The 25,000-nt window shown below is 39.9% G+C and overlaps 1 protein-coding gene across 1 annotated transcript in view; it reads left to right on the top strand.

Moving 5' to 3' along the window:
• The window catches only part of LOC133605248 (mitogen-activated protein kinase kinase kinase 5), a 69,139-nt gene that overhangs the window by 2,907 nt on the left and 41,232 nt on the right, over positions 1-25,000 (top strand). Inside the window, exons 2-7 of the mRNA XM_061958619.2 lie at positions 2,663-2,802; positions 19,072-19,259; positions 19,371-19,539; positions 22,795-22,901; positions 24,607-24,777; positions 24,853-24,965. Coding sequence (XP_061814603.2) covers positions 2,663-2,802; positions 19,072-19,259; positions 19,371-19,539; positions 22,795-22,901; positions 24,607-24,777; positions 24,853-24,965 — 888 coding nt within the window. The remainder of the gene's footprint in view (positions 1-2,662; positions 2,803-19,071; positions 19,260-19,370; positions 19,540-22,794; positions 22,902-24,606; positions 24,778-24,852; positions 24,966-25,000) is intronic.

Here is a 25,000-nt window from a genome sequence, read left to right as displayed (position 1 = left end):
AGATGGAGATTTCAAGTTCCAACAGGACTTGGCGCCTGCACACAGCGCAAAATCTACCCGTGCCTGGTTTACGGACCATGGTATTTCTGTTCTAAATTGGCCCGCCAACTCCCCTGACCTTAGCCCCATAGAAAATCTGTGGGGTATTGTGAAAAGGAAGATGCAGAATGCCAGACCCAAAAACGCAGAAGAGTTGAAGGCCACTATCAGAGCAACCTGGGCTCTCATAACACCTGAGCAGTGCCAGAAACTCATCGACTCCATGCCACGCCGCATTAACGCAGTAATTGAGGCAAAAGGAGCTCCAACCAAGTATTGAGTATTGTACATGCTCATATTTTTCATTTGCATACTTTTCAGTTGGCCAACATTTCTAAAAATCCTTTTTTTGTATTAGCCTTAAGTAATATTCTAATTTTGTGACACACGGAATTTTGGATTTTCATTTGTTGCCACTTCAAATCATCAAAATTAAATGAAATAAACATTTGAATGCATCAGTCTGTGTGCAATGAATAAATGTAATGTACAAGTTACACCTTTTGAATGCAATTACTGAAATAAATCAAGTTTTTCAAAATATTCTAATTTACTGGCTTTTACCTGTATATGTATGTATGTATATATGTGTGTATACAGTACACACATATATATGTATATATATATATATATATATATATATATATATATATATATATATATATATATATATATATATATATATATATATATATATATGTATATGGGACGGCGTGGCGCAGTAGAAGAGTGGCCGTGCGCGACCCGAGGGTCCCTGGTTCAATCCCCACCTAGTACCAACCTCGTCATGTCCGTTGTGTCCTGAGCAAGACACTTCACCCTTGCTCCTGATGGGTGCTGGTTAGCGCCTTGCATGGCAGCTCCCTCCATCAGTGTGTGAATGTGTGTGTGAATGGGTAAATGTGGAAGTAGTGTCAAAGCGCTTTGAGTACCTTGAAGGTAGAAAAGCGCTATACAAGTACAACCCATTTATCATTATCATTTATATATATGTGTGTGTGTGTGTGTGTGTGTGTGTACTGTGTATATATATTAGGGCTGCAACAACTAATCGATTATAAAAATAGTTAGCGATAAATTTAGTCATCGATTCGTTGGATCTATGCTATGCGCAGAGGCTACTTTTTTTATTATTTTTTTTATAAACCTTTATTTATAAACTGCAACATTTACAAACAGCTGAGAAACAATAATCCAAATAAGTATGGTGCCAGTATGCTGTTTTTTTTTTGTATTTGTATTGAACTGTTTCGGTTCGGAGGTGTATCGAACGAGATTCCACACGAACATATTAAGTAGCGCACTGCACGGACGGACATAAGTAGCGTACCGCACGTCGTGTAAACAATGCACACCGAGGCACAACACACGCTGGTGTAACGCAGGTGTCAAATACATACTTTTGCGGAGACTATTAGGCTCTTGCTATTACTCTTTGTCATGTGACTAGGGACCACGTGACTGGTCCAATCAGCAAGTGCCTATAAGTTGGTAGCAGGAAGTGGCCAGTAGACAGGATGTGATGGCCGACAGATTGTATTTCTGCTCGAGGTAGGTTTTTATTCTCGTTTTCACCCCAAATATTGTGCTGATGGGATTCTAAACTAAATGTCTATTTGTAACTTTATAGAGCCGACTACCAGCGCCATATTTTTTGTCATTAAGCTGTGTGTGACTGTACAAGCGGAGTTGGTGAGTCCATGTTTGTGAAGATATATTAGTCTTTCTTCCATTGTTTCATTGCAACAGTCTTTGTGACATATTTCTCAATGGTCCATGTACAAGGTCTATGACTTGAACCAATGATGACTATTGTGTATTGAATGTACTTTTCAATGTGGTTGATAATAAGCACGTTTAGTGCACTGACCAAATTGTATAGGTCATATTTATGTTGCTAATGGTTATTTTAGCACTTTATGGCATATTGTGATTCTGAAATGTATGTTGATTTATATTGTACAATATTGAGGAAAAAACTAGATCCTGTTCTGAATACTTTATAATGCAATTAGTGTTATTTAATGAAGATATTTGATTTGTGTACACATTGATTTATAAGGATGGTCCTGGTTCTTACACAGGCCAGGCTTCTCCTTATGATGGCGAGCTAAGGGAAAAAAAGTCTTTGGTTTGAACTCACAACCTACGGATACTCTGAGATGGGTAGGTTGTGAGTTCAAACCCCGGCCGAGTCACACAAGCCTATAAAAATGGGAGCCATTACCTCCCTGCTTGGCACTCAGCATCAAGGGTTAGAATTGGGGGTTAAATCAAAAAATACACCCGGGCGCGGCCACCGCTGCTGCTCACTGCTCTCCTCACCTCCCAGGGGGTGAACAAGTGGATGGGTCAAATGCAGAGGATACATTTCACCACACCTAGTGTGTGTGTGTGACAATCATTGGTACTTTAACTTTAACAATGACTTTTTACCTGCTTAAATAAAGAAAGTGGGCCATTAATCAACTCGGCTGGACTAAACTCTTCCACTTTCCATACTGGTCAACATGTGCATCTGAAAACGAGGGAAGGTTTCCAAAAAATAAGTTGACAAAATACGGACGATTCTGGTCTTTTTCGCCAAGGAAACGGATGACCCCCTGACCTTGTATCCTCACAGACGTCGGGGTGCTTGAGATGAGCGACACTTTCTGCCAGCCTTCTCTCTTCTACCACCTGGGAGCGAGGGAGAGTTTCAGCATGACCAACAACATCATCCTGTATCGCTACAAAGAGGACACGGACATGCAGGCTGTCAAGGTACAATCAAAAAGTCCCCCAGGGTTCAGTCGCGGGGGCTCTCAGTTTTGCCTTACACACTAGTGCAGTCCCACACAGCAAAAAGACTCCGCGGCGGATTCCCCGCGGAGGTATCGCACTTTCCGGAACGGACCCGCGAAACGGACCCGTATCGGCGTCCACTTGCTCTCAGGATTACATCCGCCACGGAGGCGTGGCTCGGACCCGCCGTGGCGCCGAGCTGGATCCGCTCCGCATCAATGATCAAAACATAACCTCAAAAAAACCCTGGCTCATCTGGCCCGTTTTGGACCCGTTAATCTTGTTTTCAAAATCCCTTCTGTTCTTGCTGTAGGATAAAATAGGAAACTAAAAAATTCACTAGGCCCTACTACAGCAATATAGGCTTACATATGCATTGCCTTGTATTTTTAAACTAACAACATTGTCAATAGGCATACTTGCCAACCTTGAGACCTCCGATTTCGGGAGGTAGGGGGTGGGGGTGGGGGGCGTGGTCGGGGGTGGGACTGGGGCGTGGTTGTGGGCGGGGGCGTGGTTAAGAGGGGAAGTGTATATTGACAGCTAGAATTCACCAAGTCAAGTATTTCATATATATATATATATATATATATATATATATATATATATATATATATATATATATATATATATACATACATACATGCAGTACGTACATTTATATATATATATATATATATATATATATATATATATATATATATATATATGAAATATATATATATATATATATATATATATATGAAATATATATATATGGCGTAGTGGGTAGAGCAACCGTGCCAGAAACCTGAGGGGTTGCAGGTTCGCTCCCCGCCTCTTACCATCCAAAAATCGCTGCCGTTGTGTCCTTGGGCGGGACACTTCACCCTTTGCCCCCGGTGCCACTCACACCGGTGAATTGAATGATGAATGATAGGTGGTGGTCTGAGGGGCCGTTGGCGCAAATTGCAGCCACGCTTCCGTCAGTCTACCCCAGGGCAGCTGTGGCTATGAAAGTAGCTTACCACCACCAGGTGTGAATGGGTTCTACATGTAAAGCGACTTTGGGTACTTAGAAAAGCGCTATATAAATCCCAGGTATTATTATTATTATTATAATATATATATATATATATATATATATATGCATACATATACATATATATATATATATATATATATGCATACATATATATATATATATATATATATATATATATATATATATATATATATATGCATCCTGAAAATATGCAAACAAAACTGTGTTTAGATAATTGATACTTCAAACTTGCATAAATAAATATTAAGGATATAACATAACTTGGCTTCTGAGAGCTTCAAAATGTAATGAATAAAATGCTAAAGTTGTTGATAAACAAGCAATTATTTTAATAATTAAATATGGTCATTGTAAATGAATTATTATGATCATTTAAAATTAATTATTTCATATATGTTTATTTTAATGTATGATTCTATGGCTGGATGTAATAAGGAGTCAGAAAAAAATACAAATAAAAACACAATTAATTTTGATGTTTTTAGCAAAATATAGTAAAAATGTATTTTTTTTTTGTAATTAATAAATATATTTATTTTTAGGTAAGATGAACATAATAAAATGTATCTCTAGTCTGGATGATTTAGTTCTTGTCACTATGTTGTCCTCCTGTCATAAAAAAAAAAGGCTGTCCTCACTCAGGTTCGCATGGAGCTGGAGGGGGCGTGGCCTCCAGCTCCGGCTGAAAATCGAGAGATTTTCGGGAGAATATTTGTCCCGGGAGGTTTTCGGTGAGGCGCTGAATTTCGGGAGTCTCCCGGAAAATTCGGGGGGGTTGGCAAGTATGTCAATAGGCAGAAACAGAAAATGGTCAATTCACTCTATAAAGTAAATATATAATATATAAATATATATAAATAGTAAATATACATATTTAATCTATTAGGCTACAACTTCAACGAAATGCTGCTCCATGCACAGCGAACATATCAGAAAATGAATAACTGGTGAATGACAAGAAGTTCAATAAAAGATTGTTTAATTGATACATTTCTATTCCTCCTTAGGAGGTGGAGGCGGGACTCGTCTCCTTTTTGCCCGATCCGCCGCCAGGTTGAACCACCTGATGGCGTGTTTGGTGACCTCAGCGTCCGTGGCTGACCTTGTCACCACATTTTTTCTCACAGCACATGTAATCAAACAAGATTACAAGACAGATATGTTTATGGTATGTAGTAGAGATGCGCGGTTTGCGGGCACAACCGCGGAGTCCGCGGATCGGGCGGATGAAATTTTAAAAAATTTGATTTTATCCGCGGGACGGGTCGGGTCGGGCGGTTGAAATAAAAAAAAATTAGATTTTAAATAGATTCAGGCGGGTGGCAGTTAAACCAATTGGGAAATATATATACATAGTTAAATGTTGTTACCCACATACGAAAAACGAGCAGGCACCTGCAGCATATGCCACAACAGAAGAAAAAAAAAGAAAAGAGATGGACACTTTTACGGAGCGGAGAAGGCCCCCGACGCCTCGCCGGGGTCCGGGACCGAGGCCCCTTCCCCCGAGAGGGCCCCACCGGGAGCCGTAGCTGAGGCGATCCGCGAGAAGGGCCCGACGCACGTCCAGGGTCACCACCGCGCCCACCGCACCGACACCCCGCCTCGTCCGCCTTCGCCGCGGCCGGCGTCACGCGCAGCAGGTAAGCAGCTTACCTGCCCGCCACCCCTGTTGCCGGGGGCTCGTAACAGGGGTCACTCCGCGCGCAGTGCGCTCACGAAAGGGGTGGGGCTCACCCTGGTTGATATAGACAGCAGGACGGTGGCCATGGACGTCGGAACCCGCTAAGGAGTGTGTAACAACCCACCTGCCGAATCAACTAGCCCTGAAAATGGATGGCGCTGGAGCGTCGGGCCCATACCCGGCCGTCGCCGGCAGCGAGACGCGCTTGGAGGTGCGCTCAGCGCATCTCCCATATGATTGCGCACTGGTGTGCGTCTAGGTCGTGACAGCGTGGCACGCGAATGTCTGTGCTGCATTGGATCAGTCTCCTTTCTTTAACAGGCAAAAGCTTTATAACCTCACTAATGCCTTGCATCGTCTATATTAGATATATAACAACGGGCGGGTGCGGGCGGATGGCGGGCGGGTGCGGTTCTGATCAAATGTTACATCGGGTGGATGGCGGATGGTTGACGACTTTCTGATGCGGTTGCGGATGAAATAATTGCCTATCCGCGCATCTCTAGTATGTAGCATCCAAAGCCAAGTATGCTTACACAATACAAAATATCCCATCCATCCATCCATCTTCTTCCGCTTATCCGAGGTCGGGTCGCGGGGGCAGCAGCCTAAGCAGGGAAGCCCAGACTTCCCTCTCCCCAGCCACTTCGTCCAGCTCCTCCTGGGGGATCCCGAGGCGTTCCCAAGCCAGCCGGGAGAGATAGTCTTCCCAACGTGTCCTGGGTCTTCCCCGTGGCCTCCTACCGGTCGGACGCGCCCGAAACACCTCCCTAGGGAGGCGTTCGGGTGGCATCTTGACCAGATGCCCGAACCACCTCATCTGGCTCTAGGTATTAAGGAGATTACATTTGAAAAAGAAACAATCCAAAATGTTCAAACAATATCATTATTTGGTTCCTTGATCAGAGTACTGTATGTGGATAAATCTGTGTGGTTTTGTCATGTTTGTTTGATTCTGTTGGATGACGGCGGCGGGGGGCATAAATAAAAATCCATAACCCAACTTTGGGAAGTTGACATAGTTTTCTTATTATATTTGTACTATCATTCTATGTTTGTATTCGTGTAGGCCAGGGGTGTCCAAAGTACGGCCCGGGGGCCATTTTTTACTGGCCCCACGGCACATTTTAAAAATACGATTGAAAAAAATAAATAACATTAAAAGTGGTATTTAAAGAGCAAACAGGTGAAATGTAACAAGAAAATGTAGCAATGGTTACTCTAATCACACAAAGCTGCCATGTGGGCTGTTTCTTTTTTTTTTTTAATAATAATGAATGCGAAGAAACGCAATAAAGGAAGTCGACAAACATCAGTTGAAGCGTTACGTTAATCTGACCAAGAGAATACGTTTGGGAGCAGCTACAGGTATGATGGTTGCTACGATTTTTAAGGCTGGCCCCACTATTGACTTTGAACGTATGTAATATTACTTTGAATTATATACTTACTGAAAAGCAAGGTCTTTGTTGCCATTCCGCTAAAGGCCTTTTTGTTGTTGACACCCTTCCAATTGATCTGATCTGAAACGTCATCTGTGAACACCCTGCCCAGGATGTTCCAGGTCACCCGCTTCACATCCTGGCCTCCAATGGTGGCCAAAGAAGAAATCTAAAAGGCAAATACATCTCTTTAAACAAACAGATAAACATTTTTAAGCTTAAGTTGCATTTAAAATGTTTTTGTTCCTGTTGAAAGCGTCCAGAAATGTAAAAAAAACAGAACCTGTTCTCTTGGCTCATGGACCTATGCTACCTTTACACACAATGTCAAACCAGGCAGATTGTGGCTCACTGACATCATCTTACCACTGGGAAAAGGCGGTTCAGGACAGGCCTGGTTGTCAGGGCTGATTCGATAGAATATTTGCATAATCACGGACAATCATTAAACCTAATGGCACCATTCATATTAAGTAAGAAACCTCACCACTCTTTGTCGAGCTAGGCCATTTATTTGATGGTTCATTCAAAAATGCCTCCACCTGTTCCAGTGGAAACTGGATATTGGCCGGCATTTCAACTTCTGGCCCCGGGGTAATGGTCAACCTGCTGGTTAAGAAGTTGACCTTTGCCATCAGCTGGTCTTGGGTGTGTTTAATAGTTTCCAGCAGGCTAAGGATCTGGACCTCAGCCACTGTTGACAAACAGCAGTATAAAATGTATCATGTTTCAGTGTTTATCCTCATTACTCATAACCCTGACATTAGCTATTGACCTTAGTTAATGACAAAAGTTATTGACAAAGTTTGAAGAAAATATGTGATTGGTTGTGAATTTGAATTTTTTCCAAAATCTGTGGCACAGAATGACCATCCGGTATTTGTCAGTTATTGCTCACCAGAGCAGGAAATGTTGTCGGCCATTCTTCCCCCTCGCCATGTTGGCCTGTAGGCCAGGCTGGATCCAGGCTCCTTCCTATTACTGTAGAAACATGACAAAAACAAGACAGAACACACTTACACTGGCTACCTGTTCCTTTTTTCTGGCAGCTCAACCTCGTTCTCTGCCTCAGATTGCAGGTCTGAGGTGTTGCAGCCGTTTCGATATTGTTGCATTATTTCTAATGCGTCTTTGTAGTTGTATAAAATTGAATATGTTAAAATTAACATGAGTTTCAAATTAGCTGTAGAGCTGAACAGAATATTATTATTATTGATGATGATGTATCAGGTCTCTCTCTCACAAGAGACCTGGTCAGAACATAGACAGAATAGGTTATTCCAAGCAGAAAGAGAAGCAACTATGACGTTATTTTTAAACAAGAAATTTATGAATTTGCATACCACGATGATGAAGCCTTTTTTGAACGTCTACACATGTCCTTCGTCTTAAGGTTGATAAAGAGACAGGCACAGTCTTTCTATTCATGTTTGCGCTAAAAGACAAGAAAATACAGTAAAGTTTATCATTGATCATTGTTTCTAATGTTATATTTAAATAAATACATTGTTAAATGGTGGTGTTGTCTGTTTCATTGCTACAAACTAGACAAGATATAGGGCAACGTTAAATTGTGGGTGCACTTCTTGATTGGGCCCCCTGAATAGGCCAAGAGCTGCTAGAAAAATGTGTAAGCAACATTTAATTTTAACAAACCAGAAAGTATCTTATTTGATTAAGCGAACGCAGCAGGAGCAGTTGTAGGCAAAAATCCAGGCAGTAGATGATGCTGCAAAACACACAAAATAGAAGATGGGACCAAGTTATGCTGGATCCACTATGGACTGTTCTCTCACAATATTATGTTAGACCCACTCGACATCCATTGCACTCGGGGGGGGGGGGGGGGGGGTTACCCACATATGCGGTCCTCTCCAAGGTTTCTCATAGTCATTCACATCGACGTCCCACTGGGGTGAGTTTTTCCTTGCCCTTATGTGGGCTTTGTACCGAGGATGTCGTTGTGGCTTGTGCAGCCCTTTGAGACACTTGTGATTTAGGGCTATATAAATAAACATTGATTGATTGATTGATTGATACAGTCGCATAAGAAATTATGAACAGGCGCAAAATACATTAGTTGTCTGAACTGATGTAAACAGTGATTAAAATAATTTCTAATTCATTCATTTTAATTATAAAGATTGCAGATAGACACTTTACATTATACATTATAAATGTAACAGTCACTGTTCTGCGTTGTGTCTTTTATAGTGATGCACCCACAGGAGTTGAGTCGTGGAGGATTTATTCACCTTTTCTTTTTTGAATAGAAACAAAAACAGGGCGTCACACACAGTCCACAGAAAACAAGATCTCTCTCCACAGCTCCCAGCGTCATCAGTGCTCACTCAACTCAATTATTTATGCTTACATGTGGAAATAATAATAAATTAATTAATAATAATAAAAAAAGTAAATAAAGCATAAAATTATCTCTAATAAATTAATTAAATAAAAAACAGTATGTAAAATATATACATCAGCAAATAACAAAAATATAAATTAAGAAAAAGGATTCTTAATATGTGCAGCAATATACCTCATTTTTCCCACTCATTTTATATTTTTTTCTACAATTAACTATGCCAAAAAACTCATAACAGACATACCTTTTTTTGAATGGAAACAAAAACAGGGCGTCACACTAGTCCACAGTAAACAGGATCTCTCTCCACTAAAGAATAAAGAAAGAAATAATGCACATGCACTCATATTAATGTCACAGCGGCACACAAGATGTCCACACAGACAGAGTTTTTGGCCCGTGCGCAAACTCACGAGACCAGCAAACACCGTAGCCGCTAGCATTAAGCTAACCCGGCGATGTGGATTAGCTTAATGCTAGCGGCAGCATTTAGCATATAAAAGTCCGGTTTATACAACAATTTAACAACGTCACTTACCAGCTCCGAGCGACGCATCAAGAAAAATACACAGCAAAGAAACTTTACTTAACTACCATAACATATTCTGCCAAAATTGCTATTCCATTTTAAATAAAATAGCCTTTTTTTACAGAATATAAAGTTTTACTGCTAGTCCTAATATCAAACGTCATTACAATCATACATAAATGATGATGGAAACACAAAGGCCAATCTTTAGCAATAAATCAATAAATCTATACTTACGTTCGTGTTCCAGCCAAGAAAATCCAGAAATGATCGATCTTGGCTCATGCGCGTACACACGTCCACGTCCGCGGGTCAGTCATTGGTCAGCTCAGTATCCGTGTAGGCGGAGCCTATACTCTAGGCGGGGCGCGCCGGTTTAGTTTGCGCGTCCGCGTACGCGAATCAGACACGGGTCCGCTCAGGATCCGCTGTCTGACCGTACAATTTTCAGAGGCGGAGCGGATCCTCTAGGCCAGGGGTCGGCAACCTTTACCAGTCAAAGAGCCAATTTGACCAGTTTCGCAAATTATAGAAAACAATGGGAGCCGCAAATTTTTTTTGAAATTTTAAATGAAATAACACTGCATACAAAGTTTTCTTTTTGCTTTGTGCTATGTATAAACCAGGGGTCTCAGACACGCTGCCCACACCTTTTTATTGAATTTTTAAGCTGGTGCGGCACTCGGGTTTTAAATGAATAGCGCTTATCAGCGTCATGCGTGCCGTGATGGTACAGCATATAGCGCCCACTACAACCAGCGTGCCTGATCGGCCACATGTTGAATGTGGCTTCCGCTTGCTCACGTAGGTGACAGCAAGGCATACTTGGTCAACAACCACACAGGTTACACTGACGGTGGCGGTATAAAAAAAAACTTTAACACTCTTACTAATAATGCGCCACACTGTGAACCCACACCAAACAAGAATGACAAACATTTCGGGAGAACATCTGCACCGTAACACAACATAAACACAACAGGACAAATACCCAGAATCCCATGCAGCCCTAACTCTTCCAGGATACATTATACACCCCCGCTACCAAACCCCGCCCACCTCAACCGACGCACAGAGGGGGGTGGGGGCAGGGTTTTGTGGTAGCAGGGGTGTATAATGTAGCCCGGAAGAGTCAGGGCTGCATGGGATTCTGGGTGTTTGTTCTGTTGTGTTTATGTTGTGTTAAGGTGCAGATGTTCTCCCGAAATGTGTTTGTCATTCTTGTTTGGTTTTGGTTCAAAGTGTGGCGCATTATTAGTAAGAGTGTTAAAGTTGTTTTATATGGTCACCGTCAGTGTAACCTGTGTGGATGTTGACCAAGTATGCCTTGCTGTCACGTACGTGTGCAAGCAGAAGATGTATATTGTATAACAAGTGTTGGGCTGGCACGCTGTTAATACAGATTGTAGAGAGCGTCAAATGTTGTACCATCATGGCACGCCCTTATTATAGCTGTAAGGGTGAAAATCGGTGAATATTAATTCCGGGAGTTTTCTGCGAGAGGCACTGAAATCCGGAAGTCTCACGGGAAAATTGGGGGGTTCAGCAAGTAAGCTGCTGAGCTGCATCAGAGTGATCAAAGAGCCGCATGCGGCTTCGGAGCCGCGGGTTGCAGACCCCTGCTCTAGGCGGAGCCAAAACGAATGTGACAGTAACGCAGGTTGGGCGACTTGAAGGCGGATCCGCATAGGAGTCTTCTGCTGTGTGGGGTGGTCCTTAACCAGTTTCATATGTGCATTCACCAAACCCTTCTTTCGTGAAAAATATATATATATTTTTTTTTTTTCAAATTCAAGACAAAGTTATAAGTTTTTGGTAACACTTTAGTATGGGGAACATATTCTAAATAACAAAGACTTAATTTAGAGTTATTTGGACACTAGGGGAACATATTCTAAGTAATAAAGACTTAATTTAGAGTTATTTGGACACTAGGGGAACATATTCTAAGTAACAATTTAGAGTTATTTGGTTTGGGTTAGGGCAGTGGTTCTTAACCTGGGTTCGATGGAACCCTAGGGGTTCGGTGAGTCGGCCTCAGGGGTTCGGCGGAGGTCGAGACACACCCGACTCATCCTGTAAATATAAACTTCTCCCTATCGGCGTATTACGGATACGGCAACAGCTGACTGGTTTGCAGGTGTGTAATTTGTTGTGAGTTTATGCACTGTGTTGGTTTTGTTCTTTGAACAAGGTGATGTTCATGCACGCTTCATTTTGTGCACTGGTAAAAAAACATGGTAACACTTTAGTATGGGGAACATATTCACCATTAATTAGTTGCTTATTAACATGCAAATTAGTAACATATTGGCTCTTAACTAGTCATTATTAAGTAATTAGTAATGCCTTATTCGGCATGGCCTTATTATAAGCCTAACCCTCTAACCCTGACCCTAACCCTAACCAAATAACTCTAAATTAAGGCTTTATTACTTAGAATATGTTCCCCTAGTGTCCAAATAACTCTAAATTAAGTCTTTGTTACTTAGAATATATATATTTTTTTAGATTTAGATTTACATTTATTGGTCCCCTTGGGGAAATTCATTTTCACCACCGTACATTTGAACAATAGACATTACACATCACGAAACAAAAATAACAAAAAGACATCATACATGACCAACACGCATTTACAGGCTTGTCAGACAGGCTGGCCGGGCCTGCTGTTAAGGGCGGCTATAGCTTTTCCTGAGGCGGCTCCATACTAGTGTTACCAAAAACATATAACTTTGTCTTGAATTTGAAAAAAAAAAAAACATTTTATTTTTCACTAAAGAAGGGTTCGGTGAATGCGCATATGAAACTGGTGGGGTTCGGTACCTCCAACAAGGTTAAGAACCACTGGGTTAGGGCCAGGGTTAGAGGGTTAGGGTTATAATAAGGCCATGCCGAATAATGCATTAATAAGTACTTAATAATGACTTATTAAGAGCCAATATGTTACTAATTTGCATGTTAATAAGCAACTAATTAATGGTGAATATGTTCCCCATACTAAAGTGTTACCATGTTTTTTTACTGGTGCACAAAATGAAGCGTGCATGAACATCACCTTGTTCAAACAACAGAACCAACACAGTGCATAAACTCACAACAAATGACACACCTGCAAATCAGTCAGCTGTTGCCGTATCCGTAATACGCCGATAGGGAGAAGTTTGTATTTACATGAGTCGGGTGTGTCTTGACCTCCGCCGAACCCCTGAGCCCGACTCACCGAACCCAGGTGAAGAACCACTGCACTAATACAATAAATGACTAAATCATACGCATATTCATAATTGTTCTATTCATAAGTGTTGCAGCAATGTTAGCTTCCTACACTCTGTGGACAGTTCATTAATTACTCTGACACAATCAAATTCTAAATGATTTATGGAGAAAATAATGCCCTATTTGGATTTCAACACTAAAGTAATTTTTTTTTTACCTTTTGTGTTGTATTTTTTTTTTCATGTATTATTTAAAAATATACAGTACAGGCCAAAAGTTTGTAGACACCTTCTCATTCATGTGTTTTCTTTATTTTCATGACTATTTACATTGTAGATTGTCACTTAAGGCAGTGTTTCTCAACCTTTTTTGAGCCAAGGCACATTTTTTGCATTGAAAAAATGCGGAGGCACACCACCAGCAGAAATCATTAAAAAAACTAAACTCAGTTGACAGTAAAAAGTCCATCCATCCATCCATTTTCTACCGCTTATTCCCTCTTGGGGTCGCGGGGGGCGCTGGAGCCTATCTCAGCTACAATCGGGCGGAAGGCGGGGTACACCCTGGACAAGTCGCCACCTCATCGCAGGGCCAACACAGATAGACAGACAACATTCACACTCACATTCACACACTAGGGCCAATTTAGTGTTGCCAATCAACCTATCCCCAGGTGCATGTCTTTGGAGGTGGGAGGAAGCCGGAGTACCCGGAGGGAACCCACGCAGTCACGGGGAGAACATGCAAACTCCACACAGAAAGATCCCGAGCCCGGGATTGAACCCAAGACTACTCAGGACCTTCGTATTGTGAGGCAGATGCACTAACCCCTCTTCCACCGTGCTGCCCAGTAAAAAGTCGTTGTCGCAATTGTTGGATATGACTTTAAAGCATAACCAAGCATGCATCACTATAGCTCTTGTCTCAAAGTAGGTGTACTGTCACCACCTGTCACATCACACCCGGACTTTTTTGCTGTTTTCCTGTGTGTAGTGTTTTACTTCTTGTCTTGCGCTCCTATTTTGGTGGCTTTTTCTCTTTTTTTGGTATTTTCCTGTAGCAGTTTCATGTCTTCCTTTGAGCGATATTTCCCGCATCTACTTTGTTTTAGCAATCAAGAATATTTCAGTTGTTTTTAATCCTTCTTTGTGGGGACATTGTTGATTGTCATGTTCGGATGTACATTGTGGACGCCGTCTTTGCTCCACAGTAAGTCTTTGCTGTCGTCCAGCATTCTGTTTTTGTTTACTTTGTTGCCAGTTCAGTTTCAGTTTGTTGCCTAAGCTTCAATGCCTTTTCTTACTCACTCACCTTTTGTTTATTTTTGGTTTAAGCATTAGACACCTTTTTACCTGCACACTGCCTCCCGCTGTTCCCGACATCTACAAAGCAATTAGCTACCTGCTGCCACCTACTGATATGGAAGAGTATTACACGGTTACTCTGCCGAGCTCTAGACAGCACCGACACTCAACAACAACACATCATTTGCAGACTATAATTTCTGCGTTGCAAAAAATATTTTTAACCCAAATAGGTTCAATTAGATCATCTCCCACGGCACATCAGACTGTATCTCACGGCACACTAGTGTGCCGCGGCACAGTGGTTGGAAAACACTGACTTAAGGCATCAAAACTATGAATGAACACATGTGGAGTTATGTACTTAACAAAAAAAGGTGAAATAACCGAAAACATGTTTTATATTCTAGTTTCTTCAAAAAAGCCACCCTTTGCTCTGATTACTACTTTGCACATTCTTGGCATTCTCTCCAGGAGCTTCAAGAGGTAGTCACCTGAAATGGTTTTCACTTCACAGGTGTGCCTTATCAGGGTTGGTTAGTGGAATTTCCTACTTTATCAATGGGGTTGGGACCATCAGTTGCGTTGTGAATGAGAAGGTGTGTCCAAACGGTTGGCCTGTACTGTATATTTGTAAGAAAGATGTCATTTATTTTTATTAAAAGTTTACTATTTTGGTTTATGTGGAGTCAGAGTGCAGGGAGTTTTGTTTTTGTTTCACTAGTATTTATTTATCTACATGAGAAAGTCAAAATAAACTAAAATAACAAACTTATTTAAAAAAAATTATACATTTTGACAGCTTTATCTTAGAATAATTTATACAACTTGTGCTGGTGTGTGTCATTGTTCCTTATACCTCTAGCTCATGGGTGGCCACACTTTTGTGCAGGCGAGCTACTTTTCAATTGGCCAAGTGGAGCGGATCTACCTCATTCATATATATCATTTTTATTCATTTATTTATGAAAGAGACATTTTTGTTAACAAGTTAAAGGTGTTTAATGATAATACAAGCATGTTTAACACATACAGAGTCCTTTCTTTCATGAAGACAAGAATATAAGTTGGTATTATTGTGATGACTTGCATTGATTGGAATCAGACAGTAGTGATGTCAGGTTCAAACACTGATGACATATATTAAACAAGACAAGAAGCAAAGAATTAAACAGACAGAATTAAAATTCGGCTCAATTGAGGAGAGACGCCTGGACAGTGTACCCTTGGACAGTGTCTCACCACGCTCTGGCGAAAGATTGTACGCCCCCTCTTTTATTTGGACTTTCCCTGATTACATGGCAACAGCTGTTTCTAAGGCACGGGGGTCGTAAACAGCCATCGCCTTTGGTTACAGAACAGTTAAAAGAAAAGGTCGTAAAACAGTTCAAACAAATGTTCGCCTTGAGGGGAGTCAGGCCCCGCTTCCTCTCCGCTTTGTAGTTCTTGGGTCAAGACAATATCTTTCTGTTGATTACAATACATGAAAGAAACAGAACACCTTCACGTTGCTTCCCATCCTACACAGTGGAGTTTTACCAGCCTTCTTCTTGGTAGGTTCAAAGACAGCTTTTGTCTTCTCGCCGGGAACTCATGGCAACACAAAGTTTTGTGATAATTTCGATACAATTATTCTGACATCCACATTTTCAAATGGAGGAGAAAATACCACATGAAAGTGGTTGCTCTTTTGCCATCCTATTTGTCCAGCTTCCATACTCCTTTTTTACACACTTCACAAGAAATACATTGGCGGCAAACTCCGTAGCTCGCTAGCTTTCTGAGACTCTTATTTTGTTAGCACAGGCAGGATGAAGCAGGGTTTTTATTGTGAAGGCAGGAACTGTGCAGTCGGTCTTTAGAGTTTTGACGGCAGGTACGGCACGAGAGTCTGTTGAAATGAAAAGTGTTTCTCGCCTTCCTGCATACTTGCCAACCTTGAGACCTCCGATTTCGGGAGGTGGGGGGTGGGGGGGGGTGGTCGGGTGGGGGGGCGTGGTCGGGGGCGTGGCTAAGAGGGGAGGAGTATATTTACAGCTAGAATTCACCAAGTCAAGTATTTCATATATATATATATACACTGTGTATATATACATATATATAGTAAAATAAATATATATATATATACATGATAAAATTAAAAAAAAACTATATATATATATATATATATATATATATATATATATATATATATATATATATATTAGAGATGCGCGGTTTGCGGGCACAACCGCGGAGTCCGCGGATTATCCGCGGATCGGGCGGATGAAATTTAAAAAAATAAGATTTTATCCGCGTGCGGGTCAGGTCGGGCGGATCAATTAGATTTTTTTTTTTTTTTTTTGTTGTTGTTGCGGGTGGCAGTTAAACCAATTCGGAAATATATACACATAGTTAAATATTGTTACCCACATACGAAAAACGAGCAGGCACCTGCTGCATATGCCACAACAGAAGAAAAAAAAAGAAAAGAGATGGACACTTTTACGGAGCGGAGAAGGGACGCCTCGCCGGTGTCCGGGACCGAGGCCCCTTCCCCCGAGAGGGCCCCACCGGGAGCCGTAGCTGAGGCGATCCGCGAGAAGGGCCCGACGCACGTCCAGGGTCACTACCGCGCCCACCGCACCGACACCCCGCCTCGTCCGCCTTCGCCGCGGCCGGCGTCACGCGCAGCAGGTAAGCAGCATACCTGCCCGCCACCCCCCGAAATTCACATTTCTATCACAATTATCATACTGTAAACATGGTAAGCTAACTTCATTAAAATTAATAGTCCTGTCAATAGCATGGAATTACAATTCAAATGTAGTTTTTTTGTAAGCCTTTCAAAATAATTCAAAATATGAAAAATTAATTTAAGCCATCAGACACTTGAAAAGTGGCACATCACATCTCTAATGTAATCATTTTAACTTTTCAACAGAAATAGCACTGCAAAAATATTAAGGACATACTTCTGTATTTTGGTAGTTATGCTGTCAACATTTAACAAGATTTCTTCAACTTGGACTTGAAAGCATAAATAGTATAAACACTTTTAACAGTATGTCGTGCTGTGAAATACAGCTGACAGGATTGCGCACCACACAGGAAGCAAGGCCAAAGTGCATGCAGGTGCAGGAGAAGAAAGGACTTCTTTCATTTAAGGTTTGTGATAAACCATCAAACTCATTCGTTAAAAGGACTCTATAGTAATATAAAGCGAATTTTTCTGGACATTATCATGCAAGAAAAGTTTATTTTTGGGACCGCGATCACCGCGTAATGATTTTTAAAGGTTGCATTACAAACATTTAACTGTCCCATGTGATCAGCCAGTGCGATTGGAAGTCCATGCTCAATTATTGCCTCCGTAAATAAAACTTCGGCATTTATCACATCCAAAGAATCTGTTTGGGCGACGAAAAACGTTGAAAGTTTTCCACTTGTATCGCTAGCAACGGCATTAGACTTGTGTTTTTTTGTCCCAAAGTGGTCTTTTACATCGCTAATTCCTCCGTGTCCGATCGAAAAATCTTGTCTGCACAAGGTGCAATTCGCGTAGTTTTCACCCTTTTTTTTTTTAAATTAAAGAAAAAACGTATTTTTTATCACTGCACCCGTAACCCGGAATAGGTTGATGAAAACCGTACGAATTACGGGAAAACCGGAGTAGTTGGCAGGTGCCTCACTAATGCCTTGCATCGTCTATATTAGATATACCGGGCGGATAGCGGGCGGATGCAGTTCTGATCAAATGTTAGATCGGGTGGATTGCGGATGGTTGACGACTTTCTGATGCGGTTGCGGATGAAATATTTGCCTATCCGCGCATCTCTAATATATATATATATATATATATATATATATATATATGGATGGATGTTTGTCTGTTGCCATCTCCTGGTGAATGTTGGCTATAGCGTACTGGGGTTACTTTTTGGTTGGTCAACGATTTACGTGGTGTTGCGCACCTGACGTCAAGTGTCTGTTCTGAAGTCTACAGTAAAGAGACGTACTTCATCACCTCGCCTGTTTATTGCCTCCAACTCAATATATTACAACAACATTGCTCCATGCAGACCCTCCAGGTCCGCATGGAGCTGGAGGGGGCGTGGCATCCAGGTCCGCCTGAATTTCGGGAGATTTTTGGGAGAAAATGTGTCCCGGGAGGTTTTCGGGAGAGGCGCTGAATTTCGGGAGTCTCCCGGAAAATCCAGGAGGGTTGGCAAGTATGCCTTCCTGTCGGTCGTTTTTTCTTAATCTGGCAGCAGCCAGCATCATTTCAAAAGACCCTCTGGTGCCGTGAATGTCAATCAAGTGACGTCTTGGTGTAGATTGATGATCACTATTTTTTAGGTCTATTTGTTTAACGCCTGGCTGGCCATCAACATAATGGGCACCCCTCCTCTAGTCTTTATTTATCTACATGAGAAGGTCAAAATAAACTAAAATAACAAACCTATTTTAAATAAATGATACATTTTGACAGCCTCGTTATCTTAGAATAATTTATACAACTTGTTTAAATATATGTATAAATATTTTAAAATAAAAATAAATTAAATAATTAAAATAAAATAAAAATCTTGTATAAATAGCCTGAGAAATGCTAAACTCCAAATGATGTCGCGCATGATTGTCAAGTCCAAATGTTCCTCTGTGTTCTGTCTTGTAGGAGCAGTGTGGAAGTTACACCTTCCTCCCGTACGTGGTGACGCCCCAGGGCAAGGTGTTTGCCTGCGATGGCGCCATGATGACCGGCATCAAAGAGCTGATGCAGCCTGGTTTCCAGCTGGACTCTCTGCTCACGCCGCTGGTAGACCGACTGGTCCACGTGCTCAACAACGTGCACGTGCAGTCCAGGTCCGGCCTCTCCCAGAATACCGTCGTCTCACATTACGCCTGCCCCCAGCGTGCTTTATGTCACCTTTGTTTTCTCTGGACTCACATTGTATCGTGCTGTTGTTTCCACAGCGAGTACTTCCGGGAGTCCATACGGCACGAGATCCGCATATCCAGGGAGAGGTTTAGTGGTCAGGCCCTGAGCGAGGAGCTGGGCCGCATCCAGAAGCGTTTGGACAGCGTGGAGCTGCTGACGCCCGACATTGTCTTGAACCTGCTGCTGTCCTACAGGGACATCCAGGTTGGATTGATTGATTGATTGAAACTTTTATTAGTAGATTGCACAGTAAAGTGCATATTCCGTACAATTGACCACTAAATGATAACACCCCAATAAGTTTTTCAACTTGTTTAAGTCCACGTTAATCAATTCATGGTACAAATATATACTATCAGCATAATACAGTCATCACACAAGTTAATCATCAGAGTATATACATTTAATTATTTACATTATTTACGATGTGGAGGGGGGGTTAGGTTGGGTTGCTATCAGCACTTCAGTCATCAACAATTATATCATCTGAGAAATGGACATTGTATGCTGCAAAAACTGAAATCTAAGTAAGATGAAATATCTCATAAGGGTGATATTTGCTTATTTACTGTCTGATAAGATAATTCTTCTCACTAAGCAGATTTTATGTTAGAGTGTTTTACTTGTTTTAAGGGTTTTGGTCCTAAACATACTTGCCAACCCTCCCGGATTTTCCGGGAGACTCCCGAAATTCAGCGCCTCTCCCGAAAACCTCCCGGGACAAATTTTCTCCCGAAAATCTCCCGAAATTCAGGCGGACTCAGGTCCTCATGGGTTTATTGTTAGGCAGTTTCATTAACGTCCTCCCAGCGCGGCAACAACACACAACAACAGCAGTCACGTTTTTGTATACCGTAAAGCAGTTCGTCTGCCGTAAACAGCAATGTTGTGACACTCTTAAACAGGACAATACTGCCATCTAGAGCATTTGATGAAAGCACTTTTGTGCGTGCCACACATCAATGCATCATCAGAGAGGGTGTTCAGCATGGTTAGAAAAATAGTGACAGAGAATAGAACAAGGATGGACAATTCAACCCTTAACTCAACAATGAGTAGATGAGTGTTATGTGTGTGTCTATGTGTAAATAAATGAACACTGAAATTCAAGTATTTATTTTATACATATATATATATATATATATGTGTGTATATATATATATTTATATATAATAAAATAGATGTGTGTATATATATATATATATATATATATATATATATATATATATATGAAATACTTGACTTGGTGAATTCTAGCTGTAAATATACTCCTCCCCTTTTAGCCACGCCCCCGACCCCGCCCACCCCCACCCCTTTCCGCCCACCTCTCGAAATCGGAGGTCTCAAGGTTGGCAAGTATGGTCCTAAATGATCTCAGTAAGATATTACAGCTTGTTGCAGAGATTTGATGACCTATATGGAGTAAAACATGCTTGAAACTAGAATATCAACTGTTGCAAAGCTGTGTCATCAACACTCACAAGTATAAAACTGTTTTTTTAAAGTAATAACTTCTTACTTCAAGCATGAAAAAAAAAAATCATGATGCCAAGCGCATATCATTATGTCAAGATAATGGCACTAGCATTTACTTCGTTTAAGAATATTTTTCAACAGTTAAAAAAACAACTTTGTTTTTTGTCCTGATTAAGAGGAATGTTTTGACGGTAAAACGGTTGAAGTGGGTTGAAAAATGTCTAAGGAGTAGTCGACAGAAAAAAGGGTGAAAATAGGATTTGGAAAACCGGGTACCGTATTTTCCGCACCATAAGCCGCCCTGGGTTATAAGCCGCGCCTTCAATGAACGGCATATTTCAAAACTTTGTCCACCTATAAGCCGCCCCGTGTTATAAGCCGCATCTAACTGCGCTAAAGGAATGTCAAAAAAACAGTCAGATAGGTCAGTCAAACTTTAATAATATATTAAAAACCAGCGTGATGTGGGCGCGCATGGAGTCGTATATCAACATGGACGGAGCTGCGTGAAAAAAGCCACCCGGCCTCTTCGCGTAAACTTACCTTAACCACTCGCTCATCTTTTCTTCATCCATCCATCCCTTCGAGTTAGCTTTTATGATGACGCCGGCTGGAAAGGTCTCTTTTGGCAAGGTCTTCCTTTTGAATATCACCATGGGTGGAAGTTTCTGGCCATTAGCATGGCAAGCTAGAACCACAGTGAAGGATGACTTCTCATTCCCTGTGGTGCGAATATTCACCGTACGTGCTCCCGTTGTATCCACAGTGCGGTTCACAGGAATATCAAAAGTCAGTGGAACCTCGTCCATGTTGATAATGTTCTCTGGCCGGATCTTTTTTTCAGCTATCTTGTTTTTACAATATGCACGGAAAGTAGCCAGCTTTTCTTGAAAGTCTTTAGGCAGTTGCTGTGAAATAGTAGTCCGTGTGCGGATGGAGAGATTGCGTCTTTTCATGAACCGGAAACCTGTCGCTTAGTAGGAGCCATTACGTGGAAACGTAATATCCGCGCGCTTCTTCTTCTACGGGGGCGGGTGGTTGCTTACAGTAGAAGAAGAAGCGCTTCCTGTTCTATGGGGGCGGGTGCTTACCTTGGCGGTTGCTTGCGTAGAAGAAGAAGCACTTCCTCTTCTACGGGGAAAAAAGATGGCGGCTGTTTACCGTAGTTGCGAGACCGAAACTTTATGAAAATGAATCTTAATATTAATCCATATATAAAGCGCACCGGGTTATAAGCCGCACTGTCAGCTTTTGAGTAAATTTGTGGTTTTTAGGTGCGGCTAATAGTGCGGAAAATACGGTATTTAAAAAAAAAAAAAATGGTAAGTTGCAATAATTTCACCCAAAAAATGTTGTGTATATTGCTGTAAATGGAAAAACAGTACTGCTGTTTTTATGGTATAATAGAATTTTACTGTAAAATTTACATTAGTTTTTTAGTGTAAATAAAAAAATACAGCATTTTTACAGTAAAATTTTGGCACCTGCAAAATCAACAAGTGTAGATTTTTTGGCGTATTACTGTAAATGGCACCAGTTTATTACAGTAAAAAAAGTACTGTTTTTTTTTTTTATTTAGAGAAAAATGCTGTAAAAACCGCAGTAAATCTCACAATTTTACCATGAAATCGTTTGCTACTTTTATATTGCACAATTTGATGGATGACTTGCTTTGAAATCAATTATTAGTATTTATTTCTATTTAAAAATGGTTTGAATGTTTGATCATATAATTTTGCATAATTAGACAATATTTAAATTAACATAATTTGCGATTACATGGAGGACATATATTTTTTTTCTGCCAAATAGAAAGAAAGAATACATTTAGTAAAGAAAAGTTACAGTACTTTATTGATACATATTATTTCGAGGCTTTCGAAGGCCAAATAAAATGATGTGGCGGGCCACTTCTGGCCCCCGGGCCTTGAGTTTGACACCAGTGCACGAGGTCATTGTAATTGTGACATGTGTTTTTCTCAGAACTATGATGCAATGATCCAACTGGTGGAGATGCTGAACAACTTGCCCATGTGTCTGGTGGCCAGACATCAGAATATCAAGTTCCACTACATATTTGCTCTAAACAGGTACGCACACTCCGCCTGTTTATTTGAATTACTAAAATAATAATAATAATGAAAAAAGTGTGTCGTAAAAAATGCTGTACAAGGAAGACAAATCTGATATTATGTAATAAATTAATTCTGTTTATTTGAATTAATAAAAACATTAAAAATATATATATACATGGAGGAAAAAACAGGTACAATAAAATAAAATCAGTTTATTTAATTACTAAAATAATAATAATAATGAAAAGAATGTGTGGTTAAAAGAAATGCTATACACGGAAGAAAAACCTGATATTATGTAATAAATTAATTCTGTTTATTTGAATTAATACAAACTTAAAAAATAAAAAAAAACGTGTAATTAAAAAATGTGTGGCAAATTTGCTATACATGGAGGAAAAAACAGGTACGATAAAATGAAATCAGTTTATTTATTTACTAAAATAATAATAATGAAAAGAATGTGTGATAAAAAAAATGCTATACACGTAAGAAAAACCTGATATGTAATAAATTAATTCTGTTTATTTAAAGTAATAAATACATTAAAAAAACAAAAAAATTATAATTAAAAAATGTGTGGCAAATTTGCTATACATGGAGGAAAAAACAGGTACAATTAAATAAAATCAGTTTATTTAATTACTAAAATAATAATAATAATGAAAAGAATGTGGTAAAAAAAAAATGCTATGCACGGAAGAAAAACCTTATATTATGTCATAAATTAATTCTGTTTATTTGAATTAATAAAAACATCAAAAAAACAAAAAACTTATAATTAAAAAAAAGTGTGGCAAATTTGCTATACATGGAGAAAAAAACAGGTACAATAAAATAAAATCAGTTTTTGTAATTACTAAAATAATAATAATAATGAAAAGAATAAGTGGTTAAAAAAATGCTATACACGGAAAAAAAACCTGATATGTAATAAATTGATTCTGTTTATTTGAATGAATAAAAACATTAAAAAAACAAACAAACTTATAATTAAAAAATGTGTGGCAAATTTGCTATACATGGAGGAAAAAACAGGTACAATTAAATAAAATCAGTTTATTTAATTACTAAAATAATATTAATGAAAAGAATGTGTGGTAAAAAAAATGCTATACACGGAAGAAAAACCTGATATTATGTAATACATTAATTCTGTTTATTTGAATTGATAAAAACATAAACAAAAACAAAAAACTTATAATTAAAAAATGTGTGGCAAATTTGCTATTTATGGAGGAAAAAACAGGTACAATGAAAGAAAATCAGTTTATTTAATTACTAAAATAATAATAATAATGAAATGAATGTGGTAAAAAAAAAATGCTATACACGAAAGAAAAACCTGATATTATATAATAAATAATGTTTATTTAAAATACAGATATAAAAATCAATAACAACAAAAAATGTCATCAATACGGCATTTAACCCAAAGCTAAATGAATCTGCTTATGCTTAATTTGCTCGGGGAGTAAAATTCTAACATTTATTGAAATATCAAAAAGTAACTATTTCAATTACTTAGAAATTGCTATTAATAATAAATCAATAATAACAATAATACTCGTGAACAAATGTGTGGTATAGAAATGCTACACATGGAGGAAAAAAACTGATACTATAAAATAAATTCATGTTAGTTGAATAAATAAAAACATTAAAAAAATAATAACACTAATCATTTATAAAAAAAAAAGAATTGTCGTTACCCTACCAGGAGGAATAAGCCGGGGGATCGCGCCAAAGCTTTGGAAGAGATCCTGCCCATCGTGGAATCGGGTGGCGTGGTGGTCTCGGACGTCTACTGCCTGTGCGGGCGCATCTACAAAGACATGTTCATCAGCTCGGGCTTCACTGACCAGCACAGCAGAGATCAGGCCTGCTACTGGTATGACTTTTATGAGTACTGCAGTACTCTGATAGTAGTACTATTCACCTTTCATGCGTCTCGGTGTATTTGTAGGTATGGAAAAGCCTTTGAGACGGAGCACACGATTCACTCGGGCATCAACAACGTTGTCCTTCTGATGGCGGCGGGACACGAGTTTGACACCTCCATTGAGCTGCGTAAAATAGGTGATTGTTTAGTCATAATGTTTTGTTTCTTTCAA

Source organism: Nerophis lumbriciformis, linkage group LG04 (genome assembly GCF_033978685.3).
Source record: "Nerophis lumbriciformis linkage group LG04, RoL_Nlum_v2.1, whole genome shotgun sequence".
In the NCBI taxonomy this organism is placed as follows: Eukaryota; Metazoa; Chordata; class Actinopteri; order Syngnathiformes; family Syngnathidae; genus Nerophis; species Nerophis lumbriciformis.
This window is presented reverse-complemented; position numbering and strand designations above follow the sequence as displayed.